Source organism: Ixodes scapularis, unplaced genomic scaffold (genome assembly GCF_016920785.2).
Source record: "Ixodes scapularis isolate PalLabHiFi unplaced genomic scaffold, ASM1692078v2 PGA_scaffold5__190_contigs__length_132052651, whole genome shotgun sequence".
Lineage (NCBI taxonomy): Eukaryota > Metazoa > Arthropoda > Arachnida > Ixodida > Ixodidae > Ixodes > Ixodes scapularis.
In genome coordinates, this window is record NW_024609880.1 from 52309803 (window position 1) to 52328060 (window position 18258).

General features: G+C 47.2%; 1 protein-coding gene across 1 annotated transcript in view; it reads right to left on the bottom strand.

Moving 5' to 3' along the window:
- LOC8031199 (filamin-A) overlaps positions 1-18258 on the bottom strand; it is a 180023-nt gene that overhangs the window by 119291 nt on the left and 42474 nt on the right. Inside the window, exon 3 of the mRNA XM_040218746.3 lies at positions 5957-6146. Coding sequence (XP_040074680.2) covers positions 5957-6146 — 190 coding nt within the window. The remainder of the gene's footprint in view (positions 1-5956; positions 6147-18258) is intronic.

Here is an 18258-nt window from a genome sequence, read left to right on the forward strand (position 1 = left end):
CTTCTTCGCACGCATCCAATATTATTAAAACTTTGATGAAGTGTTTAGTGCTTACTAACTTCACGACAGACTAGTTTTGAAAAGTGTAAACTCGGCGTCTATTTTTAATCAGCCGTGTTGCGTCCACCTCTATGTGTTCTCCCATAGGGCGGGCCACCTCCTGGAACCCTGAGTACCACGTGACTCGTGCCGAGTCGGCCATGTTGTCGGCGAAACACGCGGATCAAAGGATTGCGCTAGTGATGAGTTTTTGGTGCGCTGTCAGGCGCTTGGGTTTAAAGCCTGGTTCTGACAGGTGCGTTTTGGCTTGCGTTCAGAGCGGCCGAAACGACCGCAACGACAAAGCCAGCGGGGTTTTCGCCCTACACATGTTGCCGTGCAATGCAAAACGTAGCTTTGTGAAGCAATCATTAGTCAAGGTTGTTCCGGTGGTTGCTGTCGTCTCTCGGTTGCTCTGGATGCGACCGACACAAATGTCCCAAGAGCGACGTTTTATGTCGTAGGCTCGAACTCGAGCTGTAACGTATACGGTCATGTTTTGCTCGCGTCCGTTTCCACGCATGGTTTCACACATACTTTCAGGCGGTGACGCTAATCCGCTGATCGTAACTCATCTCCTGCTTCCACGTCTTTTTTTTTTTTTTTTTTTACGCTTTTTTTTTTTTTGTTGTTTTAAAGAAAAGGGTAAAAGATTGCAGAAACTTTTCTATTTTTTTTTTTTTTTCACCGTATTCTTTTTGACGTCAGTAATTCCGTTCTGAGAACACAGCGAATCACAACGTTTAAAAACCTCCAACCAAACGGCGAAATGACGTCATTTGAAAACAACGCCTTTGGGCGAAGCAGACGACGCAAAAAGCACTGAAAACCAAAACCAAACTAAAAGAGCAGAAAGGGAAAGGTCAGCTGGAAGTCGGCGTGGCATGCCAAAGAGCGACGTGCAGCGTGTTTATGTATGCGAGAGTGCGTGTGGAATGCGACCGCGATGCGCGCGTCATAGTATCGGCACTTATTTCCGCGAAAAAGCGCGCCTCGACTTCTTATTTCCTCTCCCGTCTCTTTCCGACGTGTTTTCCTTCTCTGTGACCTCTCGCATTCCGTTCATGTCGGCATCCCCGGATCTGTGACTGATTATCCGACATCAATAATCCACTCTCCCTCCGCAACGGTCTGTGTACCGCACCGCCCCCAACGCCGCCTAAAAGACCCTCCAAGTTCGGTGCTCCAGCCCTCAAGAAACCGTCCTCTCCGGAGTGCCCCCGGGGTGCGACGTGCCGTTCGATATTCGTCTAGCGCGCATCTGAAGCGCCGCATCGCGACGGGACAAGCGGCAGTGCCTCAGGGTCACAGGACGTTCCGCCAGGACACGACCCGCTGGACTTCTTCCTTGTGTGGTATTGTCCATATTATCTGTTTTGGTTGTTTTGTTGTACTTCGTATTTCACCTTCCTGCTGTGGAATCTTGTTTCGCTAGTAACCCTAGTGATCTGCCGTATGTTTAAGCCCTTGTGTAGTTGTTTCTTTGTGTGTGTATGCTTTGTTTTACCTCATTAGTATTTTGTTATTAAACGTGTTCAGTCGTGTCCTCCATATCCCCTCCTCAGCCCACGCCTTGTGGGATAGCGGACGTCCGAAACGCCCCGTTGCGACCCGCGCTACCAGCGCCGGGTCGTGACACTCCGTCCCACTTTACGATCATGTGGACCGCAGCTAGCGTGCACCGCAGCGGAACCTACGGACCAACCCAGCCAATCCAGCGTTGCGAGCGTGTCACGTGACTGGGCGCCCCGCCCATCGCTGTGCCTCTCCTCTAGGTCACCTGAAACTCGCACGGCCACTGGCTCTGGGGGCGCGAAGAGTTCGTTAAGGTTATGTTGCAAATCGTTAAAAATTTAACAGAAAAAAAAAAATTGAAAGCGTGCAAAACTTCAAAAAAATACAATAAAATGCGTCTTATATTTCACGTACCTTCAAATTACGTTTGCCTTTGTATTTGAAAGTTCTCGCGATTCGGCAACACGGTGCTTTGGATCCATTGGAAGAGGAGAACGGAGCCCTGTCCCGAGAAACGGGGTATTTTTTGGGTTTGTATCCAAATGACACCGCCCGATAATAAATATAACAAAGCGGTTTAATGACCAGTCAAGGAATTCCTGGCTGCAGTATAAGTATACTGTAAAGTAGCCTGGGGGGAAGGGGGAGGGGGGGGGGGGGATGCCATAAAGCCATCGGACGTTCAGAAGTGCATAAAAAGTGTTATCCGAGTTATCGAAAGCATCTCCGAGGAATATCGCAAATTCCCTAAAAGCCCTGCGAAACTAAATATAAAGAAGCAATCTTGAAATAGCAGAGAAGTCATCAAAGAGGTTTTCACTTATAAATGCGTCGACGCTCTCTATAAAAGGAACCTATTGAGAAACAACTGGAAGTATGCGGAAACCACAGACGATGGAAGTTGCTGAAAGTTGTACAGCTGTGGAAACCCTTTTACAATAAATACTGGCAAACCCCTATAAAACAAATTACCAGAAAACACACACAAAAAAAAAAAAAAGAAAACACGTGTATTGTTATAAAACTCGGCAATCTCCAAATCAACGTTATATAATCTTAGCAAGTTAACGGCATCGCTAGCTTCAGCTGGTATACGTTTCCACTGTCCGTATAGCCTTTGTAAACAATGTCGACTATTAATTCGATGGAAGTCCGACCATTAACCATAAATAGCGGACGATTCGATGCCAAATGGAGCAATAGGATTCGATTCGACTGCCACTAGCAAAATCAAAATACCAGCTTTTTTTTAAAGTTTACACAACTATGTAATAATGTCATATGACACCTGAGACTGTGCATGGAGGAAGAAATTGGAAAGTTTTTAGTAGAAGGAACGGACACAGATAGGGACCTCTAAAAGTAAGCTAACTGGTTTATTTGAGACGTCCCTTTCTGTGTCTGTTCCTTCTACTAAAAAGTTTCAAATTTCTTCCACCACAGCCTCAGGTGTTATATGACATAATTAGCTATCACCAGCTCCCCTGCATACTCACTGTCTTTTCACAAATATGTAATTTCGTTCGTACCATGACCCCGGCCGCAGGGTCAGTGACCTCGTGGCTCGCTAATCCCACGGTCCTACGTCCTAAAGGTTCGTGGACACGCAAGGAAGGCCGTCACACCGCCATGCATCCGTGTAATCACTATACCGCTAATACTTCGTACAAACGACATACTGCCGATTAGTCTCCGAGGCGTGTTGCTTCCATGTACGAGCCTCCTGTCGCGTAGGTCGTATAGGGAGTATTCACTGGACGCCATATTTGTGGGTGCTGTTTAGAGCGCATGCTCAGAACGAGCTCACATCAATAGGCTGCTAAGACCGGCACTTTTGATGGTGCGGAATGCACGTTGCAAAAGAACTGTGGAAGCTCGCCACCAGCACGCGCTCAGCATTCGCGCACACAGCTATGGCCGCCCAGTGAATACTCCCTATACGAAAAAAAACGTCGTCAGACATGGTCGATGCGTCTGCGAAGCGCAAAATCGTCTGTTTTTTTTTTTTTTTTTTGCAGGGTTTGTGGTGACGTGAGAGAGACGCCGAGTTCTGATTGGAAGGATAGTGGGTAGGCCTCAAAGCAAGCTGCCTCGAGGTCTACCCGCTATCCTTCAATCAGAGCCGACCAGAGCTCAGCGTTCTGACGTCACTCCATGCAAGTGAAGCACACAAACTTGCGGAACATTGGAACGTTCTTTGTAACAAAGACAAAACGGATACAGCGCCTGTCCTATCATACTCGTTTGTCCTTATAGTCTCATTTGCGCTATATCATTTGTACCATTCACAAACTTTTCATCGTTGGACATGTCCTCTGCCAGGAGGAGTTCGCTCGTTTTCAATATCCACGTACGCGCATAATGAGCAAAGTTCAAGTGAACTTTACTCGAAACTTCGAGCGAAAAAAAAAAAAAAGAAGAAGAAAAACGTCACGCGGGTGCGGGTTTGACGAGTTTAGAGGGCCCGTGATGAACTTGCGAGTAAAAAGAACCCGAGATGACATGAACGTAAGGGCACAAGTGAGCTGGTGTACATCAAACATTTTAGTGAAAAACCCGAGACTGAGGTATTGACAGACGACGACAAGTCGTCTGTCAATACCTCAGTCTCGGGTTTTTCACCTTATAAAATGCGAGATGACCTTAAAAAATTCGCGCACCGCGGCGCAATTTTTTTTTCTAAGGTTGAAAGTACATGAATGGATAATTATAAGAAATAAGTGGGAAAGAGGAGTTTAAAAAAGTTGAGTGCGTTTACTGAGCTAGAAAAGTTCACGCTGACCAGAAAAATTTCCCTCAACATGAGGTGAAACTGCGAACGTGGGGCGCGCGTTCGGGGTTAGGGTCAAAACTCCCATAGAGCCGAGTCTCGAGTTTTTACCGTTCACTCCTTCGTGGCCGGGGCCGCTAATGCAATAAAAAAAAATTAAGTGCATCTTGAATGTCGCCGTGACGACAACGTTCACGTGCGTTGCCCGTTCAGTTACGAAGAGTCACGAATTTCAACCCTATAGCGTGCTGAAATGAAATACCCGAACACATCCTTGCCTAGAAATTGTGGTTGGAGGGTATTTACCCCGCTAAGAAAATATTTGCGGCTAGTGGTTGTTCACAGAGAGCTGTCAATCATCGCGCCCAAGGTCACCAAAACAAGCTCGGTCAGTGACGTGGCCTTATGTTCGCCCTATTCTTACCAATTAATGACCAAACTCTCTACACACATATGCAGCTCTGCAAGGTTCCAGACCCACACGGCGCATGCCCAGACACGTCACACGACTCCGGTTTCTGCGCGCGAGCAGTGCCCCCACCTGGTGCGGGCAAACGCTTACTTGTCTGTAAACAGCGTCTACAGTAGTATGAACAGTAGTACAGTAGTATGTTTTGCCTTATTGAGGGCAAGACAATGTTTTAATACCCACATATTGAAACTTGTATGTTTATCTACATTTCATACTCACTTAACATATTGTATTCAGGCCTGGGGATTCACTTATGATACTTACCTTCTGCCAATACTCGAACTACAAAAGCGAGCTGTTAGGATCTTAACGTACTCTTCCTACTCTCAACCATACCGTATACACTTCGATCAACTCTGCATCCTTTCATTTGAAGAAATTAAACGGTGCAAAATTGCTCGTGTAATCCGTAATATAGTAAAGTCAAACAATCCACTTCCAGCAAACATTTTAAATCGAGGCACACGACAAACAAGGGCAAACATATCCGGCCAGTTTAATCTGCCAACAGCTCATAAATATATATGGCGAGCGACTAATACAATTCTGCGGCATTAAAATCTGGGATAACTTACCATCGTCAGTCACACTCTCAAACAACTTTAATGCCTCATTAAAAGAGCACACATTTTTTTTTTTAAAAAAACGTTTCTATTTTCATTTTGAGTCTCAAACCCACACAATACAGATCTTTGTTAGCCTTGACTACCTTTCTTTCAACAATTATCATTACCTTAGTTACGTTGTTCGTGCGTCATAACAGATCATAGCATCTAAACCGGTCATTACTTGGTTTCCTTTTTATGGTCTTTCTAACAGCGACTGTTTTCATGCATTATTAAAAATGGGCCGAAACTAGCCAATGGCTATGGGCCCAGATGGGCCCAAACTACCCAATGGCTATGGGCCCAGATGGGCCGAACTAGCCAATGGCTGAGCCCAGATGGTTTCTTCGATAATCTGTACTTGTTACTAATAAAAAAATAAAACCAATCTTAATCAAAACACAGATACCAAGAATCTGACCCGATATTCGTCTGACCTCAAACCTCATTTCTTGGCTGCGTTGGCAGTCCCAAAGCGCGCCCTTAAAATAATAAATAAAAATAAATTATGAAACAAGTTTTTTGTAAAGAGAGCAGCGGGTGGTCCCTTCTTACCTGAGCGACACTCCCGAATTCCAGTCGGAAGTGAAGTTCGCGATGTTTAGGTCGGGCAGCACGGCCCTGAGCCAGGCGAGCATGAGCTTCTTGGGCGGGAAGTTGGTGCGACCGATCTGGTAGCGGAGGATGAGCGACCACACCAGGCCCAGGATGAGTTTCAGGTTGCCCTCCACGATGTCCGTGTTGCCTGCGAGAAAGACGCCCACACGCGCCACGATGAGTCGTCGCTTCGAAAAATAAATCAGTAAGGCACGCGCGAATATACAGTGGTTCGAGTCAACATGGCGCTGCGCCATTGGTATAGCCTTCAGAGTGCAAGGGAAAGGCAGCCTTAGGTTTCAGAGTGACGGTTGTCGCGTGACGTCCAGTGATACCGTTACGTCACATGACGCTGTGACGTTACTGGGACCATGATGTTATGTGACACTAAAGTCACGGCGTGCCGTGGGTCACGTCAGTCGTCACCGTAACGTCAGGTGACACAAAGACCAGACATCGTGACGTCACGGTCACGTGAACCCACGACGTCGCGGAGGATCTATAGATGCTACGCATTTAGAGTGCCACTGGTATAGACCGAAGAAGCAGATCGTCTATTTATCTAACGCCGGTCCAATGTAAGCTAAAGCCCCTTCATGTTTCAAAGGTAGCGCAAGGTTCGTCGATGCACGAGGCACGCGCAACGTGCAGCCCTTGGGAAGATCATGGCGGCACAGCGCAGCACTGGTACACTGTAGCACTGAGCTAGATTTTAGACGCCACGAATTTCCCAGAAGTGGCGCGGGGCACGTGCCTCGAGCATTTCTACAACAATGAATGGCGCCACTTTTCCCAGGATAGAGGGGCTTTAATGTAAGCTAGAGTTCCTGTATAGGATCCCTACGGGAGCCAGAGTTGCGCGTTCACCCCCGGAGCGCCGGCTTTCCTGCACGGCATGCGGAGTCTGCTCCTCACGTGACTGAATTCAACGAATAGCTCCTCACGTGATCGGATCTCGGCGAATAGCGGCGCGGCGGCACGTGGAAAACAGACGCGCAACTCAGGCCATCAGCGGCCTCTCGTGGACCCAACACTAAAACCACAAAGCACGTGCAGCGTTGGTCGCTCCCGAATTGCTGCAGCTCCTTTCTTGTTACTGACTACACGCCACACAAAGGCAGACAAGTTAGAATTCCCGGCACCCCCCGTACGTTTTCCTTCCTATTTTTATTTTTCCTTTCCATTTCATAAATTGACACTTCACCGAGGAGTACGTGACCCGGAGATAAATGAACGCAATTAACGGACGCACACAACGCGGTTACGCAACAGCATTTTGGTTATTTTCATTTTCTCCGGTCGAAGCAATTATACCGCGCAACCGAAGTAGAAGGCTACGCAGACGACCGTTAAGTGCGTGTCGACCGTTATACGCGCCCGTCGACGTGTAACCTTTTACCCCCATAAACATTTTTTTTTTTTTTTTTTTTTTTTGTCAAACAAAACATGTTTTATTAAAAAAAAGAAAGAAATCTCAAATAATAAAAAATGAAGGCAGGCGGCGTGCCGGGCGTAGTAAAGGCGTCAAGAACGTACGCGTGTTCTGCTACGTTTCACTTCTCGATGGAGCGCAACGGAGGCTACGAGCCATGCGAGCCAATCCAGCGCTGGGAACGCACACCGCGCGACTGAAGTACACGATCCGTGTGTCGCAGCGCCCCTCCCGAATGTCATGTGACACCCACACGACATAGGATTGGCTGGGATTGCTCGTATAGTGTCCCCTGCGGTTCATTGTAAGGTGACACGGCGCCCGAGGGGTGTTTCTATTTTCCTCCCACTATGGGTAGTGCACGTACCCACGCGAATATGTTTTAATTTTCATAGAGCATAGAATCTTGGCACTGCACGTGTTTGCACCAGAGGAGGAAGTTGAAGTGTATCTTCACTCTGGGTTGAGAAAAAAAAAATGCCACCAGGCGGCGATACCCGAGCTTCTCGCTGCGAATAATCACCAGCTTTTAGAATACGTCATGATTGACGTCAGTGCTTCGCTCAGCGCGGAGGATGGAGAGGTGGATGTAAAAGTCTCGCGCAGTGTGGGCGTTTCAGAGGAAATCGGAGACCCGTCCGATATATACAACGACCGACGCCAAAAGCGAAAAACAAAAACGAACAAAAAAAGCGGTACGGCCGAACAGTGCTCGGGTCGTCAACAAGCTTATTTTGTTACATCTATGCTACAACAAATTAATAATAATAAAAAAACGCGGTTTAGTTTGCCGGCAAAGAACCGTCCAGATTTAGAACTATGGGAGTTGGAGCCAGGCAAGGACGTCCGGGAGACGATCTTGTTCGGAGGTTCCAGCAATCGACTTTACGGTTGGGTGCCATCTTTGCCCAACGGGTCTAGAGAAGTCGTTCTCAGAGTACGCAGTAGCTCTCTTTCACGAAACATAGGACGCTGCGCGTACGTACAAGACCTAGTTACTCCGCATTTTTCACCTGGGTGATAAGCGCAGGAAAGTCTATAGACCATTCTAATTCTATAGACCAGTGTCTTCTCTGTTCCATGTGCGCCGCGTCATGTTTGCTTATGCTGACGCCATGACACAGTAGGGGAACTGCGCTTTTTGAGATTCTTTTTTTTTTTCTTTTTTTTTTTTGACAAATCTTCTTTATATTGTATTTAAAAAAACTACTGCATATTTTATTGAGAAATTTTGTGTATTGAGTGGTTACATCCTTGGAATTAATTTTCTGTTGCTTTCTTTTTTTACTAAAGCATTTTTTAATATATATATATTTAATAACGCACTCTAAAAAAATTTAAAAAAAAATAAAAACTTGAGTCTACTTGCCCACACAACAGTCGGAGAGTCAATCACCGCAACTTACGGAGGCAACTCAGCGAATGACGATGCCGAAACATATGTTTCGACCAAATATGTTGTTTTAGTTGCGACTGCGTGACGTTTTGCGTTGCTTAATGTCACAACTCAGACTGCGATTTTTGGTCGAAACATATGCTTCGGCATCGTCATTCGCTGAGCGGCTTCAGTAAGTTGCGGTGATTGGCTCTCCGAGTGTTGTGCGAAAAAATAGACGCACGGGCTTTTTTTCTTCTCTTTTTTAGAGTGCGGGTTGTCGAGTGTCCCTTGTCTGGAGTTTGTTTTATTCTTTCTGTTGCCGGGCAAAACTGAGTTCCAGTTTTTAATGTACGCACCTTTTTCTTAGCAAGAACAAAAAAAAAAGAATAGGATGCTCCTTTAAAGGGATACTTCAACGAATTTTGAAATATTCCCGTCGTGTTCAAAAATAGGTTGAATATGATCCACAATATCCGTAAATGACAATCGCACGTTTGTATTTTGAGCCTGGTGCCTGCATTTTTCGTTATAAACGGCCCACTCTGGCAAGCGCTCGGAGAAGGCCCAGCTTAGAGCACGTGACATCCAACGCAATCGTGACGTAGGTCGTCTCAAGACGAGCAAAGCTACGGCGAGGCTGACGTCGAGAGGATGGCCTAGTCGTTCCAGCCACCGAAGCGGCTGCTTTTGTACGAATTTTGAGTGACGGGTTAATCTTCTATAATCTTCTAGGGGGAAAATAGCGACTTCTGCGACACACAAAAGGGATTCTCGAAAAGAGGGGAGTTCCTCCTTCCCCCCTTCTCTCGTCGTGGCCGGAGACGAGACAACCTCCGTCACTAGCTGCCAAGGTTCCTAGACGAGCAGTACAAATGAGGCGTTAGCGACATCCACCAGGTGCTCTTTGCTAATCGTTTAATTCGTTTTAAAATTCCTTTTCGAGACTTTTTAAACAAGATATTGGTATGTTCCATGTGATACTGCTCTTTTGAACACATACAGACCAAACAATGAGCGCCGAAATTTCGTTGTAGTATCCCTTTAATTTGGCACGTATATTCCACATGTTACTGGCTTTAAACTGAACCTAAGAAAAATAAGTTTGAATATGTAGCATGCAAGAAAAAAAAATATTGTCCTTTCTTCTCATGAATCATAAGAGGGGAACTTTATTAATTTTTTAAACATTATAATATAGGGAAGTCTCAAAACTTTCAAGTTCGAACAGTTGCCAGGATATTTAACTATAAGCTGTAAAGGTTTCAGTGTAATGGGACAATTTTTTTTTTTTTTAGTAAAGGCACACCAAAGTTTTCAAAAGATGCAAAAATGTCATTTTGAGAAACACAGATTTTTATGTCTCCACACAAAGGCAAAAAAGGCCAGAAGGCGTGGATTTTGGCGCTTTATTTAAAGTGGCTCGGAGTGCTCATTCGCGCTCGCCGTTTCCTGGTTTTGTTCCTCAGACTGCATTTAAGTTGTCTTTAACACTAAAACTGCAAAATCGATTTGTTGATTGTTTTACCCTACCATCTCCCCCTCAAAACCTGCGTACTGTCACTTCAGTCCGTGTGCCGCAAAGGTGTCACAATTCCTCAAAAGCACGTAGCGCGTCTCTTATCTATAAACTTTAGTCCCGAATTCACCACACAGCAGCAAGAGACGTGACTTTCAGAAGTAGGAAGCTCGCGCCTGCCGAAATAGGCGGCGAAAACTTCCGCGGCCTGGCGGCGAAGACGTGAAAGAGAGGGACGGGGATTAAGCGCACAGCGTTGGGGTCGCGGATGAAGAAGGTAAAGAAACCTCGTTCCACGAAATGTGCCAGGTCACAAGGGAGACGTGCGTACACTGCGCGGCACTGTTGGTGCGACCATGGCATTGACACACTTTCGCATTTTACCACTTCGAAGGGCAGCTTGGCAGTAAAGTTACCCATTTAGGTTAGTTCTCGGAATGAGCACTTGTCAGGAACTATAGGGACACAAACTGAGAGAGAGAGAGAGAGAGAGAGAACGTGTGGGGACGTCAGGGCCTTAGCTCTGATTAGATAATATCGGTGGCTAGACGTTAAGGATAGCTGACTTTGCCTCTAGGAACTGTCTCCCTCCAATTAGAGCGAACAAGAGCGACGTCTGCTCCTCACACAGTGTCTCGCGTTCGAACGCCGGACGGTAGCGCTCGGTGTTCGAACAGTGAGTAAAGACAGCGGTAGCTACTCTTTTTGTGTACCCCCTAATCAGTCCAATCAGAGCTCGACGCCCTGAAGCACTCGCAAGCTCTCAACTTGTCCTATCCCTCGGTTTTCTACCCGTATATGGCGGTTTCTTGGCATTGAATCGGCTTCGATTTCCCGTAGCGTCATCTGGGGTCCATCGTAAGGTGAAACGACCGAGTATAGTAGTTACGACAACAACCCTTTCAATTCTAAGGGAAAAAAATAGCAAGAGAACACGGCCATCGCTTCTTGGTGCTAACAGTGTCGCGTTATGTAAGCGTAGCATGGAGTTCCAGTGGAAGCACCCCGCCGCTGGACCGCTCATGGCGGAGGTATAAGACAGATCTAGAGGGGCGAGGAGGAAAACCCGATGACCCCTCGCAAGGTCGCCCCTCCGGATGACTGGTTTTCGGTTTGTTTTCTTCCGTTATCGCGGACCAGATCGGGGGTCCCGGCGGATTTCCGCAATGGAAACGCGCTACCTGGACAGTTCCTCCTCCGGGTGAGCAAGCGGCGGCAGTATACACATACACATACCTACAAGACCATGCAGCGCACGAACATTTGTTCACGGCGGTGTTGTCTCAGCGCAAACCGAACCGTTGTTTGCCTAAGCCGTTCCGCAGGACCACCCGCGGAGGTCGGCTAACGATGCCGTCGTCTTATGGACCTTTTTTCGGGCGCATCCTGATGACCCAGATCCCACGGGTCGCTTCTCTGGTAGACGGAAGGCAGCATCGACGATTTCGAAATGTAACGGTAGGAGACAATGTCGCCAACCGAGAGATCGAGCAGGCACGAGCTTTGCCCCGGACAGCTGCAACGAGTGCGGCTGTCTATGTACACAAGAAATTGGGCACTATCTGCATGCGCGTGGACAAATATGTCTCCACTCGCCTTGACCTAAACCCCGAGACAAGGAAGAATAAGTAACGAACAACTCGACACATGTTGGGCGACGCGACCTCGTGACCAGAAGAGCGCGTTTCGGTTATCCCATATTAGGCCGCCGTCACACTGCATCATAAAAAAAAAGTCTGCAGACACTGCCTGAGGTGTGGTTCTTCTCTTTTAGACTTAGGCTAGATGGCGCAAGCTACCGCCCGTTACAAAGGGTATAGCCATTAACATCCATCCGTCCTTCCTCGTATGACGGTCGTACAAAACCTGTCTGCAGACATTTCAATTGAAGTTTGGTTCGACAGGTGGCGCCGCCTTACGCGGAATTCTCTCGAGACTGAGACAGCCCTGCGGTCGCAGTCATTGGACTCGAGCTCAAACGCCTGAGTGCCCTGAACACTGTAGCCCTGCCGAAGTGTGACGGCATGCGCTCGTGCCCACCGTTCGGTGGCGCGCCCATCGCAACAGTGCCCCTTTTTTGGCCACAAGCCGTGAAATCTAGTTTCCTAGGCTTTTAACAGATGGTCCTGGAGGAGCCCTCGTGTACCGACACCTTAGTCGAATTATTTCGCGTTTTGACGATCCCAGCCTCTTCAACAGTTATTTCGCTGTCAAATTTCGGAGTTGAATTCGTTCGTCATTCTTCCGGAGTTTTCCGAGTCTTTACTACGGCTGATGCCCTTATTTGTTTTGATTTGCGTTTCCTATCCCTCGCATGATAGCTGGGACAGATCTCCAAGTAAGACACGCGGACGTCACTTGCAAATGATTGAAAGCAATTTTAACCTTGTCTTATTGACTTGTTTAAATTACGTTTATTCATGCGTGATGCCTAGGTTGGGAAGGAAAAGCCGAATGGCAAGATGGTTCCGAAGCAAAAATATTATGGTTATAGGCGCAATTAACTGCGTAACTGATGCTGATCGTGACACAACTTTTTTTTTTTTTTTTGAAAATTACATTATTATTTTTTTGTTTTTTTTTACAGTAGTTGGAGTCTGGTTATTATTATTATTATTATTATTATTATTATTATTATTTTACACCGCTTTTTAGACTATATTTTCGGGTACGAACTAGGTAACGTACATGTTTTTCTGTTTCATTATAATGAACGACTCACATAATGGACGATATTTTTTTTTGTTCTTGGGGGGAACGAATTTAACGAAAAAATAACACAAGCTTCATCATACTGACAAAGACCACCGGGGAGCGTAGAATCTGTTGAATCTGTGACGTGAAGTCACGTCACGAGACTTGAGGTCACATGACGCGGTCACGTCACGCCAATTTTCCCGCTAAATGTAGCGGGGAAATTGACGTGACGGTTCTTCGTGACTGTCTTCTGATATCTGCGTCTTTAAAAAGAAAAACAATAAAAAAGCCGCCCGTGGAAGCAATTGTCTTGCGTTTTCTTTGCCTCGTTTTCATTTGATGTTTTACGCTGTACGTTGGGCGTTGCCATTAATATTAACACCGAGACTATACGGACAAACGCCTACAGCTACATAGCAGCAGCCGCTCCATTCGTGTAGTACAGACACCCATGCAGCCAGTCAATTGGCCCACGTGGGAGTGTGCGGGGGCGGACTTGGATACGATTTCACATCGAACGTTCCGACCAGATGGTATAGTACACGCGAAGCGAACGCGCCGAACGTCAGCAAACCCGTAACAAAAGAAAGTGAGAGTGAAAAAAAAAACTGAAATCGACGATTTCGTACGAACACGTACAAGGCACGTAATTCCGTGTCCGGAATCGGCCATCTTCGGGGACCAAGAAGTAAAAAACAAGAAAGAGCAAACCCACGCGTCAATGTAGCGTCGATTTCTTCTTTTGCAGGAAATCCACCAGCGGATCGCTTTATTACAAAATATGTAGACAACACGCGTCCACACCAATTTAGGCGTCCAGCTGGGCTGCTTTGAAGTGGCGATGTGGGCTATTGTTCGTGACGTGACTCTGCGGTGTGTAGGGCGGTGTCTCGTGATTAAAAACAACTCGCATTATGGACAATTTTGGGGGGAACGGGAGCGTCCATTAAACGAGATACATCGCGCGTACCTAGTCAAACAAAACCACTAATAAAAAAAGAAAAGAAAGTTCGGAAATAGGTATGAGTAATGAGCTGCCAAAGTGCACCTCGACTGCCACGTTCAGAGCAACCGTGACCTAAAAATGTCAAATTTGGGGGTTTTGCGTGCCAAACCAACGAAGGGCATCTAGCACGCTTGAGCGGAGGACAGGTTTAATTTGGACCGCCTGGGGTTCTGTTGACGTTGGTAACCGAAAGCTCGGTTACACAGCGCTTTCTCCGCAATAAGCCTCCATAAATGTGTGAACCTCTAGTTTCAATATATGTTTCACAAACGGCCTAAACAAACAAACAAAAAAAATATATATATATATCTTTTTTTAAGATATTCCGACACCACTGCTTGAAATGAAACGATTCCTTCCGTAGAAGGCTGTCGACCACGGAGAACGTCATATAGAGAGTAAATTTATCCTTAACAATCTAGTTCGCTCAAATCGACACATTAACATCTTGAGTATTCGCCTTATCTGGCACGTTCCAATTAGAGACTGGTTGCCCTATCGTCCAAATACGCTATACAGCAGTTCTTCAAAGTGGCAATATTAAATTCTCCCTGCTATTCAGTGGAGAAGTTAAGCTGTCCGCAATTCGTAATAGTGAAGGTGCGCGCCCCCCCCCCCCCCCCCCCCCCCCCAAAAAAAAAACAATAAAACATAACATTTTTTTTTTTCTTAAGCAGGTGAATTTTAGATAACATGACGTTGTCAAATTGGCTCTCGATGATTCGCTACTCGTTCCCGTTGCGAGGCTGACGTCACTTCCGGGTGGAACTTTCGTCGCATTTTTAAGGCGTAATTTCTGCTTCACGTTAGCACTACATGGTCGCGTCTGGCGGACGCTACCGGAGGCACCTCTTTTGTGGTGGCGTCTCGTAGCCTCTACAGCGCCCCCTGGCCGAGAGAAACAGGCCTATAGCGCGGAGGAAAATTCACTTGCCTCTTGTTTCGACGATAGGTCTCTAATTAGAGTGTGCCAACTACGGCATATACTATATCTCAAATGTTCATTAGCGAATTTTCCAACATTAATTCGCTACTCTAATCATTCACTTTGATGAAACGCACTGCCCATATAGATGTATTAGCTGTTGAAAAACTACCGGCTAGGGAACAATGGCTGCCGCCCGGCTAAAAAGAGAATCGGACACGTGCTACGACAGCATTCGGCTGGGACTCGTGTCCAATTAGTGAGAACACGAGTCCGAACCGACCGCTGACACTGCAGTACTCGTGTTGGCCATCTTTCGTCAACGCCGACCAACACTGGCGTTGGCTGTGTTGGCGAGGTGTCTGCGTCCCGGCCGACCAGATTCGACGTTAGCCCTGTCTCACCGCTAGACACCTTGCGGCATCCGCGGCACGGCAGGCGACTGGTCTGTCAACACTGGCAACGCCAACCCGAGGAACGAACGGAAAGGGCCGCAGGCGGGGCCTCGGTCGAAGCGATGCTCCCCGCATGGCTCGAGGGGGTCGCTTGACACGATTCGGAGCGACGACGAACCCTCTTCGGCACCTTGCACGAGGAGGCAGACGATCGCGGAAGGAGACCGACGAACGAGTGCCCTCCCCAGACGAAGAAAGGACAGAAACAAGGGGCCCGCGAAAGAAGAGGGGGGCCTGGCCTGGCCCACATCGAGTCTTACGCGCCGACTGCATCTATTTTTGGGAGCGAACAACGCGTGTGCAAGGGCAGAGCGACGGGATAGGCGGGTCACTCTCCTTTTGAGGTGCGCGCCGCGACGACTCGTCGGCGCTCTTCAGTTCCGAAGCAGTTTTACCAGCCCTTATGTGGGACAAAGCAAGCACGCGCCGAATCGCCCCGAGGGCTGCAGCGTGGATGGGCTCGCGACGTCGTGGTGCCCGCCTTGCCACTTTGCCGTTTAAACGAAAGGCCGTCCTCCCCCTCTTCTTCCCAGTGAAAGGCGTAGGAGACCGCTGACACGCGAGAATGTCGGTCCGAGACACAAAAGAGTCCGCGGCGGACACAATGCAATCTAACCGTAATCGAAACGCCGTTGTTGTCGTCGGAAAAGCGGAAGAGAAAGTTCGACCCGCGTAACACCGTGGGATGGCTTACGAGAGGAACGCTAGAGTGGGCCCTACTTTGGCGAGCGACTGAAAGGGCTCCGGAAGTACCCTAATATTCATAGATGCGTGCAAAAAAGAATGTGCGCGAAAGAAAATTAAAAAAAAGTAGCAACACGGAGTTTTGCCAAGTGCAAAGCTCCGTACCGAACGAGTGGGTTTTACCCAGACTTGTAAGGGACTCATTACGAGTAATCAAATTACTGATAATCGATTACTTCTTAGAGTAATAGGTAATCGTTGGATTACATTTTTCAGGAAGTAATCACACCAGTAATCAGCTTACTTTTAAAAGAACTCAAAAATGCTTGTAACCGCTACTTTTCTTTCCTCCCTTTCAACGGCGCCCTTCGTAGCAAGGAATCCTCAAACCGATGGTTTACCAAAATAGGTGGATTAAGTTTACAGGGAGTTTTAGAATAGCGCACGCTAAAGCTTTGCTTACGCAAAGAATAGCGTCGTCGCCGCTGCGCATGCTCCGAACGCAAACCAGGTTTTGCGCTTTGCGTGCGCAATTTTAGCGTGCGCTATTTCTCAGAAGGGAGTTTTCGTAGATCGTTTCCGCTGTCCCGCAACGCCCTCCGCAACCCGCTACGCTAGCCGGAACTCTACAGTCAAGGCCATGGGCGCGCAGGCGCAGTAGCGGCTGCTTCGTTGCGGAGGGCTTAACGGAAGGGGAAACGCGGTCTACGAAAACTCCCTAGAAATAGCGTGCGTACGCAAAAAGTCTTTGCGCTTCTCCAAGGAGGGTTTGTGGTGAGAAGTTGGCTAAAGCCAAGACGAGCAGAGTTAAAAAAAAAATGGCGGCTTCCAGGATTAAGTCGGCGGCTGCTTTGGCGGCGTCGTGCACGAGTGCGACGTCGGCGGCATCCTCGCGAATGCGATTTTCAATACGGGACGACATTGTTCTCGGTTTGGCAACGATCACCGGAAACTTGATACTTGCGACGCGCGAACATTTCTCAGCGAAGGCACAATGTGCGAAGGTGAGTACACGAGACCTCTCTTGCCGAGGCGACGCAAGCGGACACGACCGGTCAACCGCTCGCGTCGCATTCTCCTGTTTAAGCAAATCTAAAACAATACTCTGGACCAAAAAACTTTTTTTTTTGTTTTTTTTTTTTTTTTTCTCAAGTTACAGCATTCCGTGTGCGAAATAAAAATTGTGACTGTATCTTGGCGTCGCAAGCGCGAGATGGTTGGGCTTTTGCGTCGCGACGGAGAAACGCTATTCTAAAACTCTCTCGAGTCGTGTGTTTTCGTAGATCGTTTTCGCCGTCCCGCAAGGCCCTCCGCAACCCGCTACGATAGCGGGAACTCCACGGTCAAGGCTATCGGCGCGCAGGCGCAGTAGCAACTTCTTCGTTGCGGAAGGCTTAGCGGAAGGGGAAGCGCGGTCTACGAAAACTCCCTACTACAAGCGCTAAATTTAGCGCTAGCGTGCGCTACCATTGCGTACGTTATTCTAAAACTCCCTTATATTTCGATTATTCTAAGTCGATAATGAACAAACAGTACAAAACACACACCATTTTGAAATCTGCAGAAAATAATGTCGTTTTTTTTGTTTTTTTTTAATCTTGGAGTAATCACAAAAGTAAAGGTTACTTTATCGAGTTAGGGCCAATTACTTCTTTCGAAAAGGAATCACGTAATCGAATTGAATAATCTTTAACTAAGAGTAATTGTAATCTATAACTTTTTTTTAAATAACGTGCACAAGAGGTTTTTTTTTTTTATATATTTACTTCGCTAAATTTTTAGTCGATACTCTGTTTCAGAAAATAAGAACCAAACACGCAAACGTTCCTTGTAAATGTTTTCTTTTTTATCATTTACGTCGAGTGTTTTTATTGATAGATTAGACGGCAACAAATATTGCGCTCGAAAAATGTCGTGGCAGCCGCAATCGAAGAAACAGATATTTTAAACAATAGCATTTCGTGCTTCCCCCTTCGAAACCCAGGACAATTCTCGTCTGCCACGCTTAATTAATTCCTCTCTCGCTTCACTTATACTCCTCTCCTCCATCGCTCTTCCTCCCCTCCTTATGGCGCGCATGCGCGGATCATGAACCGCTCTGCGTCAGTGAACCACCTGTGGCGCGATACGCAGTTGTCCCAGCACTTAGCTCTGGTCTTCCTCACAA